The sequence below is a fragment of the Phyllobates terribilis genome, unplaced genomic scaffold (assembly GCF_046119375.1).
Source record: "Phyllobates terribilis strain yellow unplaced genomic scaffold, ASM4611937v1 Scaffold_4__5_contigs__length_816908805, whole genome shotgun sequence".
NCBI classification, from domain to species: domain Eukaryota; kingdom Metazoa; phylum Chordata; class Amphibia; order Anura; family Dendrobatidae; genus Phyllobates; species Phyllobates terribilis.
The window spans coordinates 499387523-499404062 of record NW_027362764.1 but is presented as its reverse complement, the minus strand read 5'-3'; the positions used below and the strand labels follow the sequence as shown (position 1 = coordinate 499404062).

General features: G+C 40.9%; 1 protein-coding gene across 1 annotated transcript in view; it reads right to left on the bottom strand.

The window, feature by feature from the left end:
* Window positions 1–16540, bottom strand: part of JARID2 (jumonji and AT-rich interaction domain containing 2) — a 166267-nt gene that overhangs the window by 33918 nt on the left and 115809 nt on the right. The window contains exon 7 of the mRNA XM_073678794.1: window positions 5757–6771. Within this exon, the coding sequence (XP_073534895.1) occupies window positions 5757–6771 (1015 nt within the window). The remainder of the gene's footprint in view (window positions 1–5756; window positions 6772–16540) is intronic.

The following is a 16540-nucleotide window of genomic DNA, read 5'->3' as shown; positions in this document are numbered from 1 at the left end:
AGATAGGAGCCAGCATCGAGAGATGGTAATATCACTATATGAGTGCGGCTGCAGAGACCACTAATAACCAAGATATGACTGTCTTCAGTATGCAAAGTAATGGGGCATAATGGTACACTAAGGCCTTAGCCAAACAAAGAGTGCAGAGAAACCACTTTATTTGCAAATGAAAAAAACGTTACAATAATAATAAAAAATATATATTATACACACACACACACACACACACACACACACACACATATATACATAAAAAAGGTTGGTCACACCTTCTCATTTAAAGATTTTTCTGTATTTTCATGACTTTGCAAATTGTACATTCACACAGAAGGCATCAAAACTATGAATTAACACATGTGGAATTATATACTTAACAAAAAAGTGTGAAACAACTGTAAATATGTCTTATATTCTAGGTTCTTCAACGTAGCCACCTTTTGCTTTGATGACGGCTTTGCACACTCTTGGCATTCTCTTGATGAGCTTCAAGAGGTAGTCACCGGAAATGGTTTTCACTTCACAGGTGTGCCCTGTCAGGTTTAATAAGTGGGATTTTTGTTGCCTTATAAATGGGGTTGGGACCATCAGTTGCGTTGTGCATTAGTCTGGTGGATACCCAGCTGATAGTCCTACTGAATAGACTGTTAGAATTTGTATTATGGCAAGAAAAAAGCAGCGAAGTAAAGAAAAAGAAGTGGCCATCATTACTTTAAGAAATGAAGGTCAGTCAGTCCGAAAAATTGGGAAAACTTTGAAAGTGTTCCCAAGTGCAGTTGCAAAAACCATCAAGCGCTACTAAGAAACTGACTCACATGAGGACCGCCCTAGGAAAGGAAGACCAAGAGTCACCTCTGCTTCTGAGGATAAATTTATCAGAGTCACCAGCCTCAGAAATCACAGGCTAACAGCAGCTCAGATTAGAGACCAGGTCAATGCCACACAGTTCTAGCAGGAGACACATCTCTTCAACAACTGTTAAGAGGAGACTTTGTGCAGCAGGCCTTCATGGTAAAATAGCTGCTAGAAAACCACTGCTAAGGACAGGCAACAAGCAGAAGAGACTTGTTTGGGCTAAAGAACACAAGGAATGGACATTAGACCAGTGGAAATCTGTGCTTTGGTCTGATGAGTCCAAATTTGAGATCTCTGGTTCCAACCATCGTGTCTTTGTGCAACGCAGAAAAGGTGAACGGATGGACTCTACATGCCTGGTTCCCACCGTGAAGCATGGAGGAGGAGGTGTGATGGTGTGGGGGTGCTTTGCTGGTGACACTGTTGGGGATTTATTCAAAATTGAAGGCATACTGAACCAGCATGGCTACCACAGCATCTTGCAGCGGCATGCTATTCCATCCGGTTTGCGTTTAGTTGGACCATTATTTATTTTTCAACAGGACAATGACCCCAAACACACCTCCAGGCTGTGTAAGGGCTATTTGACCAAGAGGGTGAGTGATGGGGTGCTACGCCAGATGACCTGGCCTCCACAGTCACCAGACCTGAACCCAATCGAGATGGTTTGGGGTGAGCTGGACCGCAGAGTGAAGGCAAAAAGGCCAACAAGTGCTAAGCGTCTCTGGGAACTCCTTCAAGATTGTTGGAAGACCATTTCCGGTGGCTACATCTTGAAGCTCATCAAGAGAATGCCAAGAGCGTGCAAAGCAGTCATCAAAGCAAAAGGTGGCTACTTTGAAGAACCTAGAATATAAGACATATTTTCAGTTGTTTCACACTTTTTTGTTAAGTATATAATTCCACATGTGTTAATTCATAGTTTTGATGCCTTCAGTGTGAATGTACAATTTTCATAGTCATGAAATACAGAAAAATCTTTAAATGAGAAGATGTGTCCAAACTTTTGGTCTGTACTGTAATATTATATATATATATATATATATATACACATATACACACATACATACACACAGTTGAAGTTAGTTTACATACACTATGTAAAAAGACACATAAGCATGTTTTTCTCAATATCTGACATGAAATAATAATAATAATAATGACTTGAAATCAGAATAAACCTTTCCCATTTTAGAACAACTAGCATTGCTTGATTACTACGCCTTTAAACAATTCTGGACTGCCCATATGATGATGTCAAGTGTTTGGAAGCTTTTGATAGGTTTTTGGCAACATCTGAGTCAATTAGAGACACCTGTGGATGTATTTTAATGCACACCTGAAACTTCTTTGTGTAGCATCATGGGAAAGTATAAAGAAATCAGCCAAGTTATCAGGAAGAGAATTGTGGACTTGCACAAGTCTGGCTCATCCTTGGGTACAATTTCAAGATACCTGAAGGTGCCTCGTTCATCTGTACAAACAATTATACGCAAGCACAAACAAGATGGGAATGTCCATCCATCATACCGCTCAGGAAGGATATGAATGGTGCTTTGGTCAAACATGTGGATATCAACCCAGGAACAAAAGCATAAGACCTTGAGAAGATGATGCTAGAAGCAGGTAAGATTGTGTTAATAACCACAGTGAAACGAGTACTGTCTCAACATGGGCTGAGAGGTCACTCTGCCAGGAAGAAGCCATTACTCCAAAAGAAACATAAAAAATCCAGATTAATGTTTGCAAATTAACACAGGAATAAAGACCTTCATTTTTGGAGACATGTCCTGTGGTCTGATGAAACTAAAATTTAACTTTTTGAGCATAATGACCATCTTTATGTTTGAAGGAAAAAGAGAGAAGCTTGGAAGCCTAAAAACACCATCCCAACTGTGAAACACGGGGGTGGCAGCATCATGTTGTGGGGTTGTTTTGCTGCAGGAGGGACTGGTGCACTTCACAAAATAGATGGCATCATGAGAAAAGAAGATTATGTGGCAATACTGAAACAAAATCTCAAGACATCAGCCAGGAAGTTAAAGCTTGGGCGGAAATGGGTCTTCCAAATGGACAAATACTCGAAGCATACTGCCGAAATGGTAACAAAGTGGCTTAAGGATAACAAAGTCAATGTTATAGAGTGGCCAGCACAAAGCTCTGATCTCAATCCTATTGAAAACTTATGGGCAAAGCTGAAAAGGCAGGTGCGAGCAAGGCGACCTACAAACCTGGATCAGTTACACCAGTTTTGTCAGGAGGAATGGGCCCAAATTCCGACCAACGATTATGAGAAGCTTGTGGAAGGATATCCCAAAGGTTTGACCTAAGTCATTCAGTTTAAGGGCAATGCTACCAAATACTAATGAAATGTATGTAAACTTTTGCTTTTGTAGTAAGTAATAAAAATGCCTTAAAACATTCTCTCTCGCTCATTATTCTGGCATTTGGCAAATATTAAAAATTATGGTAATCCTAATTGACCTAAAACGGGAAAGGTTTATTCTGATTTCATGTTAGGTATTGAAAAAAAACATACATATGTGTCTTTTTATATAGTGTATGTAAACTTCTGGTTTCTACTGTACATATACATATATACACACACAAATAAACCCCAAATAGACCACTAAAAACTTTACTACAGTTATGATTTTTTTCTCATAGTTGGTAAAGTCCGTGACATACCTGTATAAGTGGTTTTGTTAGTGTTTTGGGGTGACAGACTCCCTTTTAATATCAGCAATTGAGAATTTAGGACATTCGGCATGAAATTCTAAATGCCAATTAGGCAAATTTAGGAAATCAGATCACAATGTCTCCCTTTAATCTTCTACTAGAGAGCTGCATAAACTAATGGAAATATTCAGAATAATTAGATTGCATCTTCTTTACTTTCTTTCCTGCATATTCGGAGCTTTGCTTGAAGATGTACTTGTAGAACATGCCGCTTCTTAGCAAGAATGATAGTGGACATTTCCACACCTAGTGCCTATGCTGACACACACGTGCATTTATGAGAAAATGATTCAATCTTAGTGCCTTAATAAGCACACAGTTAGGGATTGATTTTCTCATCAATCAGTGCAGATTTCAGTAAGACATCACATTTGCATATATTTCCACTAGATTGAACATGCAACTTCATGGGAAACAAAGTTGCTGGAATAGGGATGCAAAGTCAAACCAAGAACTGAAAATATGATTGAATTTGACTGTCCGATCAGGAAAGCAGAAAACCTCAACCACTGGGCCTTAGATCCAGCCCAACATAGGTGCTTATTAAGGCACCAACATGGATTGTGGATTGAATCATGTCTCAAGGTTTTAACCTCATATGACATACCTTGTTTTTCCCCTCCAAAAATTTCAATAAAAGCATTACGACAAAAGTAAGATGAGGGGGCTGTATACCAACATGAAGTAAAAGGCTACAATTACAGCTCTGTCCACCATTAAATAGAAATTAAAACACATAGGCAACAAAGTGGTCGCTGGAAATAAGGGCACTCTGTACAGGCGGCTCCTGGAGAAAAGTAGCCCAGCCTATTGGATGGGGAGATCCGGTGAAGGACTCCACTGCAATAGTGGGCAATTGGACCAGGGACATTGGAAAGAGCATGGAGAGTGAAGCAAACATTGAACCCTTATGTCTGGAGTTACAAAACCACATAACAAAGGGATTTCATCATGACCTTTCATATGGGGCACAATATTCAAAAGAAAACACCCCATCCAGCTGGCAACAACTTCATTGATTTGCTTTTTGACATATTACCAAGCAAAGGTTTGATGTTCCCAGCACAGTAATAAGTTACTCATGTATAAATCATCTCGGTACATCGCCCCCTCTGTCAATCAAACATCGACTTTACTAAGACAAGTGTCAAGAAAAGATTGGAAGATACGCAGAAGAAAAGAAGTCTTTGAGTTGGTCCCTGTCGTGATGAAGTTGATATGGAAAAGTTACTTGTAGTTCCTTTGCAATTTTCTCGAAATTTTCTAAATCATTTTAAAAGGTTTCAAATGGCAAGAATAAGGAATGTCAAAAATCAGTTTGTCAGAGTCAAATATGCATGAGCAAACAGATGTACAAAAAGCAGATATAGCTAAGAAAATATGGCGTATATTGGCAATTATGCAAATGGTTATGAATGACTGCAAAGTTTACTGACAAATGAATCCCAAAACAAATTTTAAAAAATCAAAACGGCACAAAGCAATGACAAAATAAAACAGGCAAAAAATAGCACGAAAACAATGGTGAACCCTGGGCATCAACAGAACGCTTCAAAGCAGGCTTATCCTTACCCATGAAGGATGAGATGACACACTAAAAGCACACAGCGTCTTAGACACACACTTAAAATAATATGAAGACATAAAATTTGGAAACGCTTACAAAAGAAATCCCTGATGGAGCATAAAGAGGAGCAAGGGTAATGAAAAGGATCAACAAAGGCAAAGTGGAGCTGTGATTGACATTTCTCCAGGACTTAGGATTTATCACATGAAATTTCTTGCGCTTGCTGCTTCATTGAAGAAGTTAATTAAAGATCATGTAGATAAACAAAAAAAATAAGCACATGGAATAATGTGCGCTGGTATGAGAAGCGTAGGTTGCCTGCATAGAACATATAGATGTTTTCTGACTACTACAGAGGAACTACACCAGAATACGCTACCAGTGAAGGAAATTCCCTAAAATTATTAGTCTGTACAAAAACCAATGTATAAGCCGCCTACAGCGAACAAAAGGAAGATATTAATACACACTGAAAATACACAGCTTTGTGTCACAGATTATTCAGCTTCCCCTGTGCTTTCACTATAGGGGAAAAAACAATTGTGAAGCAGAACTGAGAAATAAGTCACATGCCGCTTGGTCTGTGTCATGCTCTCACCTATAAGAGGAAGCTCATCCATGGAGATGCCCTGAGATTTGAGGTGCTTCTTGATGCAGGCCAGCCGCTGCACATTGGGGCCCCAGCGTCGGCCAAGCTTGTGGATGTGTTGGTTCTGCGTCACAAAGCGCATCTCCTCATTCAGCTTGCACTCTGGTCTCCAGTCGGCTGGTGGGATCACGGTGCACATACCATACTTCTCCACTTGGGATCGGATGGACTCGATATAGATCAAAGGGTCATGAAATTCCTTGGCAGAAGGTCGGAGGACAGGAATCTCACACATGCCGATGCACCTGGGCCTCCCAGCAATTTGTTCAGGTTTTGTTGAGTCCACAGATTTGTGCGAGGAATCGGTCTGCGAGGTAGAGCGATTTTCACAGCCAGCATCTTCCGTCTTACTGCGGGTTTGTGTAGTTAGTGTGCTCTTGGCTGCTGAGGCCCGCTTTGGCCTGTTTCTCTCCAGCATCTTCTCTGGCACATCTTTCTTTATGTGTCCATTAAGCACCTGTTTCTCCGCCGCTAGCCTTTTGCTTCTAACCTCTGGCAAGCTGGCGGATACTTTAATTTTTTTTACCAAAGGCTGCGCCTTGTTGGGGTGGTTTGCCTCTTCCAGACGTCTTTTAGAGTTGCGCAATCCTTCCCTTAGCTGCCGCCCCACTTCCCTAATGCAAGTCTTTTTATTCAACTTGCCATTCACCTTGACACAGCTAATACCAGTGGCACAGTTGGGCTTGGATGTGGAAAGAGATAGCACCTGTTTACGAGTTTTTGCATTGCTGCTTTCTGTGGTCCCTGAGATTGTGTGGTGAACAGATGAACTGGTTTTGCTGTGATTCAGTTTGGTTGCCTTATCCAGTTCTTTCTTGGCTTTGGTGTATGTGACAGTTCCCTTGGTCACCGTTGCAGTATACTTCACAGTTTTGGACGGTGAAGGTCTTGTTTCTCTAGTTTTTTTGGCACCGGCTGCATTAGAACCCGATGATAACCGGGTTATTCCGTTCACCTTGGAAACCTGAAAAAAAAATATAGAAAATGGAGGTACTGTGAATTCAGATAAAAACCAACACAGAAAGTAGCACGGTTGCAGATTATTACACGTTTTCTAAAACAACACCATATGTAAGGCATTATTGAACCTTAAAGGGGTTTTCACATAAACAAAAGTTGATTTTAATCAATAGATGTTGGAATAATAATAATTTCCACAATTGGATGTGTTTAAATAAAATGTTCCTGTGCTGAGATAATCTTATAAATGTGCCCCTGCTGTGTACTGTGTAATGACTGTGTCTGACCGTACAGGGAAATGGTCTGATCATACCACATCTCCTAGGCGGAGGGAAGTAAAAGAGTATACAGATATTACAGCAGGAGATCACAGCTGATTCTTTCTTTGAAGTAAAACATTGTTTAAAAATAGGAAGTGAAGTGTTTTACCTCACAAAAAGAATCAGCTGCGATCCCCTGCTGTAATGTCTGTATATTCTTTTGCTTCCTTCCCTGCCCAGGAGCTGTGGTATGATCAGTACCAGCCATTACACAGTACACAGCAGAGTCACATTTACAAGATTATCTCAGCACAGGAACATTTTATTTACACACATCCTATTGTGGAACTTATTATTATTCAAAGATCTATTGATTAAAATCAACTTTTGTTCATGGGAAAACCCCTTTAATGCTAACAATATGTGTTATTTAACCCCTTGTGGCCAGGGACATACTATTATGCAGAATGTGATCGCGCCCGCACACAAGCAGTGCAGGGCGATCGCCGTTGGGTGTCAGCTGATTGTCACAGCTGACACCCGGTACTATGTGCCAGGAGCGGACCCGCACCACTCCCGGCACATTAACCCCCGAAATGCTGCAATCGAAGTCGATCGCAGCATTCCGGTGGCAAGGGGAGGTAAGCGCCGACACTTATCTCCTCTCCGGTGTCCTGTGCTGTCTGTGTGGGGTCCCGGTGGTTGTCATGGTGACACGATGTCGTCATGACGACATCCGGGTCACCAGACAGCAGGAAGTTAGGTAGACCGTGCTCAGTGCGCGGTCTACCTAACTTGTGTGCACAGACTGCAGCCTGCATAGCATAGAGATGCTGCTGCAACATTTCTATGCTATGGAAGCAATCTGTATGAAAAAAATGAAAGTCCCATAGTGGGACAAAGTTTAAAAGTTAAAAAAAAGTATCAGAAAGTGAAAAAAAAAAATTGTAAAAATATTTAAAAAATAAAAAAATAAAAAATAAACCCAAAAAAATAAAAATATATTGTACCCATGAATACATATTATTCTGAAAAAAAAAAATAAATAAAAAGCACACATATTTGGTATTGCCGCGTCCGGAACAACCTGACCTATAAAACTGTCCCACTAGTTAAACCCTTTAGTGAACACTGTAAAAAAATAAAATAAAAAACAAAGCAAAAAACCATGCTATATCATCATACCGCCAAACAAAAAATGGAATAAAGCGCAATCAAAAAGACAAATGTAGATAAAAATGGAACCACTTAAAATGTCATCTTGTCCCGCAAAAAACAAGCCGCCATACAGCTCCATCAGCCGAAGAAGAAAAAAAGTTATAGTTCTCAGAATAAAGCGATGCAAAAAAATATTTTTTTCTGTAAAATAGCTTTTATTGTGTAAAAGCGCCAAAACATAAAAAAACGATACAAAAGTGATACCGCTGTAAACGTACTGACCCGAAGAATAAAGCTGCCTTATCAATCTTAACACATGCAGAACGGCAAAAAAAAAAATTCCCGAACTGTTGGTTTTTGTTTATTCTGCCTCCCAAAAATCTGAATAAAAAGCTATCAAAAAATGTCACGTGCCTGAAAATGATACCAATAAAAACGTCAACTCGTCCCACAAAAAACAAGCCATCACATGACTCTGTCGGCCGAAATATGGAAAAAGTTATAGCTCTCAAAATATGGGGATGCAAAAACTAGTCTTTGACAGCTGTCATACACTAAAAGACGCTTTTTTTGCAATCATAATCATATCATAGGCTTGTGCTAGGGTGAGGCTTGTGCTAGGGTGAGGGCTGTGCTAGGGTTAGGGCTGTGCTAGGGTTAGGGCTGTGCTAGGGTTAGGGCTGTGCTAGGGTTAGGGCTGTGCTAGGGTTAGGGCTGTGCTAGGGTTAGGGCTGTGCTAGGGTTAGGGCTGTGCTAGGGTTAGGGCTGTGCTAGGGTTAGGGCTGTGCTAGGGTTAGGGCTGTGCTAGGGTTAGGGCTGTGCTAGGGTTAGGGCTGTGCTAGGGTTAGGGCTGTGCTAGGGTTAGGGCTGTGCTAGGGTTAGGGCTGTGCTAGGGTTAGGGCTGTGCTAGGGTTAGGGCTGTGCTAGGGTTAGGGCTATGCTAGGGTTAGGGCTATGCTAGGGTTAGGGCTATGCTAGGGTTAGGGCTATGCTAGGGTTAGGGCTGTGCTAGGGTTAGGGCTGTGCTAGGGTTAGGGCTGTGCTAGGGTTAGGGTTGGGATTTTGTCAAAAGTAAAGAAAAAAATGATGACAATATGGTGACTATTGTTGAGTGCAAGTGCTCGCTACTTGAGATTGCATCGGGTGCTCGGGTATGCACAGAGTATCGCGGGTGCTCGAGTGACATGTGAGTCTCCGCCCCATATGCTTTGCGGCCAAAAAAACCTCGCGGGGATTGCCTGCCATGCACGAGCGATCCCCGCATGTTTTTTTTTTGGGGTGTCTAACAACCGTGAAACATGCGGGGTGGAGACTCGGGGTGTACACCGGCTATACTTGGTGCATACCTGAGTACCCGATGCAAACTCAAGTACTGAGCACTTACGCTCAAGACTAATGACAACTTATTCAATATGATGACCTAATGTTATCAATTTCTGTGTCGTACCTCTGGGTTCAAAATGTTCACTATACCCCTTGATAAAATCCTTGAGGGGTCTAGCTTCCAAAAATGGAGTCACTTGTGGGGGGTTTCCACTGTTTAGGCACATCAGGGGCTTTCCAAAACGAGACATGGCATCCGCTCTCAATTCCAGCCAATTTTGCGTTCAAAAAGTCGCACAGTGCTCCATCCCTTCTGAACCCTGCCGTGCGCCCAGTGTATTTTCCCCACATATGGGGTATCGGCATACTCAGGAGAAATTTCACAAAAGTTTTTGGGGTCCATTTTCTCATCTTACCGTTATGAAAATAAAAAATTTGGGGCTAAAACATAGTTTTTGTGGAAAAAGTTAGATTTTTTTTTTATTTTCGCAGTTATAAACTTACTTCTGTAGAGCACCTGGGGGATCTGGGTGCTTACCACACATCTAGATAAGTTCCCTGAGGGGTCTAGTTTCCAAAATGGTGCCTCTTGTGGGGCGTTTCCACTGTTTAGGCACATCAGGGGCTCTTCAAACGCAACATGGTGTCCGCTAATTATTCAAGCAAACTTTACATTCAAAAAGTCAAATGGCGCTCCTTCCCTTTCGAACCCTGCCGTGCTCCCAAACAGTGGATTTCTCCCACATATGCGTGCTCATGAGAAATTGCACAACAAATTTTGGGGTCCATTTTTTCCTGTTACCCTTGCAAAAATAAAAAAATTGGCGTCTAAAGTAACATTTTTGTAAAAAAAAAAAAAAAATGTTCATTTTTTTCTTCCACATTCCAAAAATCTCTGTGAAGCACCTGAAGAGTTAATAAACTTCTTGAATGTGGTTTTGAGCACCTTGAGGGGTGCAGTTTTTAGAATGGTGTCACTTTTGGGTATTTTCTCTCATAAAGGCCCCTCAAAGTTGTTTCAAATGTGATGTGGTCCCTAAAAAAATTGTTTTGTAAACTTTGTTTGAAAAATGAGAAATGGTCAACTTTTAACCTTTATAACAAAAAAAAATTGTGGTTCCAAAATTGTGCTGATGTAAAGTAGACATGTGGGAAATGTTATTTATTAACTATTTTGTGTGACGCATCTCTCTGATTTAAGGGCATGAAAATTCAAAGTTTGAAAATTGTGAAATTTTCAAAATGTTCGCCAAATTTCCGATTTTTTCACAAATAAACGCAAGTCATATCAAAGAAATTTTACAACTATCATGAAGTACAATAAGTCACAAAAAACAATCTCAGAATCAGTGGGATTCGTTGAAGCGTTCCAGAGTTAATACGTCATAAAGTGACAGTGGTCAGAATTGTAAAAATTGGCCTGGTCATTAACGTGCAAACCACCATCGAGGGTAAAAGGGTTCAGGGGAACCTGTCAAAGTGAACATGCAGTCTAATCTGTGAGCAACTGGTTACAGAGCAGGAAGAGAAGAGCAGGATGACGTATAGTTTCGAAGGAAAAGATTTAGTATAACGTGTAATTAGTCAATTTACAGTTGAAACCAGAAGTTTACATACACTATATAAAGAGACAAATATGCATGTTTTTCTCAATATCTGACATGAAATCAGAATAAACCTTTTCTGCTTTAGGACAATTAGGATTACCATCATTTTTAATATTAGCCAAATGCCAGAATAATGAGAGAGAGAGAGAGAGAGAGAGAGAGAGAGAGAGAGAGAGAGAGAGAGAGAGAGAGAGAGAGAGAGAGAGAGAGAGAGAGAGAGAGAGAGAGAGAGAGAGAGAGAGAGAGAGAGAGAGAGAGAGACACAGAATGTTTTAAGGCATTTTTATTACTTACTGCAAAGTCAAAAGTTTACATATATTTCATTAGTATTTGGTACTATTGCTCTTAAACTAAATGACTTGGGTCAAAAGTTTGAGATATCCTTCCACAAGCTTCTCACAATAGTTGGTCTGAATTTGGGCTCATTCCTCCTGACAAAACTGGTGTAACTGATCCAGATTTGTAGGTCGCCTTGCTTGCACCTGCCTTTTCAGCTTTGCCCATAAATTTCCAATAGGATTGAGATCAGGGTTTTGTGATGGCCACTCCAAAACATTGACTGTTATCCTTAAGCCACTTTGTTACCATTTTGGTAGTATGCTTTGAGTCATTGTCCATTTGGAAGACCCATTTCCTCCCAAGCTTTAACTTCCTGGCTGATGTCTTGAGATGTTGCTTCAGTATTGCCACATAATCTTCTTTTCTCATGATGCCATCTATTTTGTGAAGTGCACCAGTCCCTCCTGCAGCAAAACAACCCAACAACATGATGCTGCCACCCCAGTGTTTCACAGTTGGGATGGTGTTTTAGGCTTACAAGCTTCTCCCTTTTTCCTCTAAACGAAAGTATGGTCATTATGCCCAAGAAGTTCAATTTTAGTTTAATCAGATCACAGGACATGTCTCCAAAAATTAAAGTCTTTCTTCCTGTGTGCATTTGTAAACATTAATCTGGCTTTTTCAGGTTTCTTTTGGAGTAATGGCTTCTTCCTGGCAGAGTGGCCTTTCAGCCCATGTTGATACAGTACTCATTTCACTGTGGATATTGACACAATCTTACCAGCTTCCACCATCATCTTCACAAGGTCTTTTGCTTTTGTCATTGGGTTGATATGCACATGTCGGACCAAAGCACGTTCACCTCTGGGACACAGAACCCGTCTCCTTCCTGAGCAGTATGATGGCTGGACATTCCCATCTTGTTTGTACTTGCGTATAATAGGTTGTACAGATGAACGAGGCACCTTCAGGTATCTTGAAATTGTACCCAAGGATGAGCCAGACTTGTGCAAGTCCACAATTCTCTTCCTGATATCTTGGCTGATTTCTTTAGACTTTCCCATGATGGTAAAAAAAGAAGCAGTGTGTTTCAGGTGTGCATTAAAATAAATCCACAGGTGTGTCTCTAACTCAGATGTTGCCAAAAAGAAGACTCAGAAGCTTCCAAACACACGACATCATCATATGGGCAGTCCAGAATTGTTTAAAGGCATAGTAATCTTAGTGTATGTAAACTTTTGACTTTGCAGTAAGTAATAAAAAGGCCTTAAAACATTCGCTCTCTCATTATTCTGGCATTTGACAAATTCAAAATTATGGTAATCCTAATTGACCTAAAACGGGAAAGGTTTATTCTGATTTCATGTCAGATATTGAGAAAAACATGCATATGTGTCTTTTTAACTTCTGGTTTCAACTGTATTTCTTGCTCATTCAAAGCTTCAGAGTCCAGGGCTTCTTTGTATAAAGGGACCATACAGATTGCTGTCAGACAGCAAGCAGAACTGCCCACTGGACTCTTAAGTTCAGTATGAGCAGCAGTTAAAATGAAAAATTACAAGTTAAAATGTAAAGCTTGCCACAGAACAGCATATCAATGTTCTCAGCCGTTACTGTATCATCATCTGCTGCCCATAAATCAGACTGCTTGTCCAATGTGACAGGTTCCCTCAACATAAGTTCCTGGAGTTGTGGATCAAGCACAATTACTACACAGACAGATGCTTTTATCTTTGTATGTCTATAGGCCCTTAAGGGTAAATTCTTAGTTTTAAGCTGGAGACTTTGATTTATAGACTTGTAGACATGGGACTCCTGGCTTTAATTGTCCATGTTAATAGGGAACAGCAATTTATATACAAAACTATCAATATAGCTATATTGTACACAATATATAATACACTACTAGACATCTGGAACAAGCAGTAAATACAGTAGTTAATTATTTAAGGGCTCATTCAGCACCACACAGTGAGGTATTGAACATGAATTGTGTAATATGAGTAGAGTATTTGTCTAGAGAAATATGATCTGTGAAGTTCATTCGTGGTCATAGGCAGCGAAAGGGGAGATACAAAATAATAAGGCGCCCTATCTCCTTCTAGACGGGGCAGCAAGGAGACATTTCCAACAGTCTCACAGCTTATAATTATATATGTCTGTCTCCACTATTAATACATGCCAGACTGTCTCACTATTAACCGGGAAACATGCTGACACTTATTTATTACTATGAGACATTAAAGATGTGAGGGAAAAAGCAGCGTGATAAACCTATTCTTGAGTCATGCAGGCATGGACCGGTTTACAACAAGCTAAAAGTTATGCATTCCTACAGCTTTGCCTTATTAATGTAGATATAAAGTGTGCAGTGTCGGTGTGCACAAGGGCAGGGATGGGGGGACGACAAGAAGCTGTACGCACAGCTGGAGGTATATCCTTGTCAGCTATCAACATGTAGAAGCTATCTTTTTTACTTAGATCACACATGTCAAATCTGGCCCGTGGGCCAAATCTGGCCCTCAAGGTGGTTTTATTTGGCTCGCGACACCAGAACCACCACCCCTATGTGGGGCCATTATTCTGTATGAAGGACTATGTGGGCCCATTATTCTATATGGAGGACTATAGGGGGCCCATTATTCTATATGGAGGACCTTGTGGGGCCCATTATTCTGTATCGAGGACCTTGTGGGGCCCATTATTCTGTATGGAGTACCTTGTGGGGCCCATTATTCTGTATGGATGACCTTGTGGGGCCCATTATTCTGTATGGAGTACCTTGTGGGGCCCATTATTCTGTATGGAGGACCTTGTGGGGCTCATTATTCTGTATGGAGGACTATGTGGGGTCCATTATACTATATACTGGTTGGCCCACGACTTTGTCCAAGTTTTTCAATTTGGCCCTCTGTGTGTTTGAGTTTGACATCCCTGACTTAGATCAATGTATGCTTGACAGGATGGTAGTCCACAGATATACGGACAGCCAATGCAACAGCATCTATGTACACGGTCCTAAACTAAATTTTTAAGAATATCAAGTAAATGTAATCAGGTCTTACCCTCCTCAATACATTGGTTCATAATGTTCCAAATAACCCCTAGGGAAATATAAACTGTAGAGTATGGACTGAAATATTGGGACACCCCTCTTAATTCAATTCAGGTTTTTCATTCAGTCCCATTGCTCCAGGTATATAAAATCCAGCCCCTAGCCATGCAGTCTGCCTTTACTAACATTAGTGGAAAAAATGGGACGTTCTAAAGAGCTTACTGATACCAACATGCAGGGATGGACATATTGGTCCAACCTGTGCAGCTGCATAGGGGCCAAGAGAAAACGGGGGCACATTTTTACCTCCAAAGCAGGTGCAATTTTGCATTTGTAAGAGCTCTTGGGCTACAAAGGGCCCATATATTGTTCTTGCACAGGAGCGCTTTTCAATCTGTGTACGCCAGTGCCAACATCGTACTGTAATATGGGGCCACAGTTGTAGTATGAGATACTTTATCAAATGCTTTGCTGAAATCAAGATATACTATATCTACTGCATTACCCTGATCCACCCAGTCAGTGATTCCATCATAGAAGGAAATTAGATTGGTCTGCAAATGCTTGTTTGCTACAAACCCATGCTGGCTCTGGTTAATTACTGTATTCTTATCCAAGTACTTACATACATGCTGATTAATAATTTGTTCAGAGATCTTTCCTGGTATAGAAGTAAGGCTCACTGGCCAATAATATCCTGCAATGTGTCACTTACTGGGCTGCTTGCTGTAGTTTTCATAAAATCCCTGTTTATCAGAAGGAGATTATTACTAGCGGACTAGTAAACCTGTCGCCATGTAGTCCAACGATGGACCCACAACTGATTGGCAGCTTTCTGCCAATGGACAGTGAAAACAGAAAACTGCCAAGAAGTGGTGTGGACGGGGTTATACACTGGTAGATCTGCAGCAGAAAAAACAGCGATTTTATAAAAAAGACAAACACAACACGCAGGCCAGTAAGTAAAACATTGCCAGAATTTGGGTCTCTGCCCCTACATTATGCCGCTCTCAGATGGTGTTGCAAAAACCTGGTGACATATGCTCTTTAACACCTTATCAACATCCGCCGTACATGTACGGCACAAGTTAATAGCGGGTGTATGGCCAGGGCTCACGGGGTCAGACTGACCCATACCCGTCAGATAATGGCTGTGATACACAGCCAGGACCTGCCTCTAACAATCACAGGCAGAGCGGAGCCCGCGAGTGCTAACTATTTAAATGTTGCAGTCGAAATCTGACAGCGGCATCGTCTGTTGAAGACCTCTATACCGATCAATACAGAGCTCCTTTGAAACCCAGCAAAAAATAATCCTTTATACGTCTAAGGAGAAGGAAAAATATTAAAGGTATGGCTCATGACAGAAGAAGAGGAGGAAAAAACGAAAACGCAAGAAAGGAAATTGGCCAGGTTGGAAAGGGGTTAAATATGGGCGGGTACACTTTCTCTAAATTTATTTTTCTAAATTTCTCTCTGGGGACAGAAATTACATTTCAAACAAAACAAAAAAGTAAAAAAATAAATAAATCTGTGCATAAGACTGTAAAAAGCAGGCCAAATATCTGAAGGGAAGTGTGTTAATAATCAAACAAAAATAACTTTTACAAGGATGTTTAACCGAGACGCAAGCTATGAAAATATTTAAGGAGACTCCGTACAAAGCCTCCCCGTGCAGTCATTTTATGTCTGTCTGTTTTCACTCCCTGCAAAGGAAAACACAAAATGCTCCAAAGGGGAAAGGGTTAAAGTTTTTAGAAGCAGCTGCAGCGCTGCTTGTTGTGATAATGCTCAGCATTTAGCAGACCTCTGCAGAGATGAATGCAGAGATGAAGGAGAGTAAATCCGTGCTCGCTGGGCTCTGGGTAGACATTTCCGGTCTCAGTACAATTAAAGGCAAATTAACAGGAAGGAGAGTAAATGACACCGTGTATATTCATAGAGCAGCATCCAGATATGGAGGGCTCTGCACGCAGGGCTCACATGCAAACACACTATTTGGCTACCTTGTCATTTGACTAATGTCCCAAATAATACAGAGCGTTCAGTGATTGCTTTACATATGCACCAAAAATACTGCATTAGTTTACA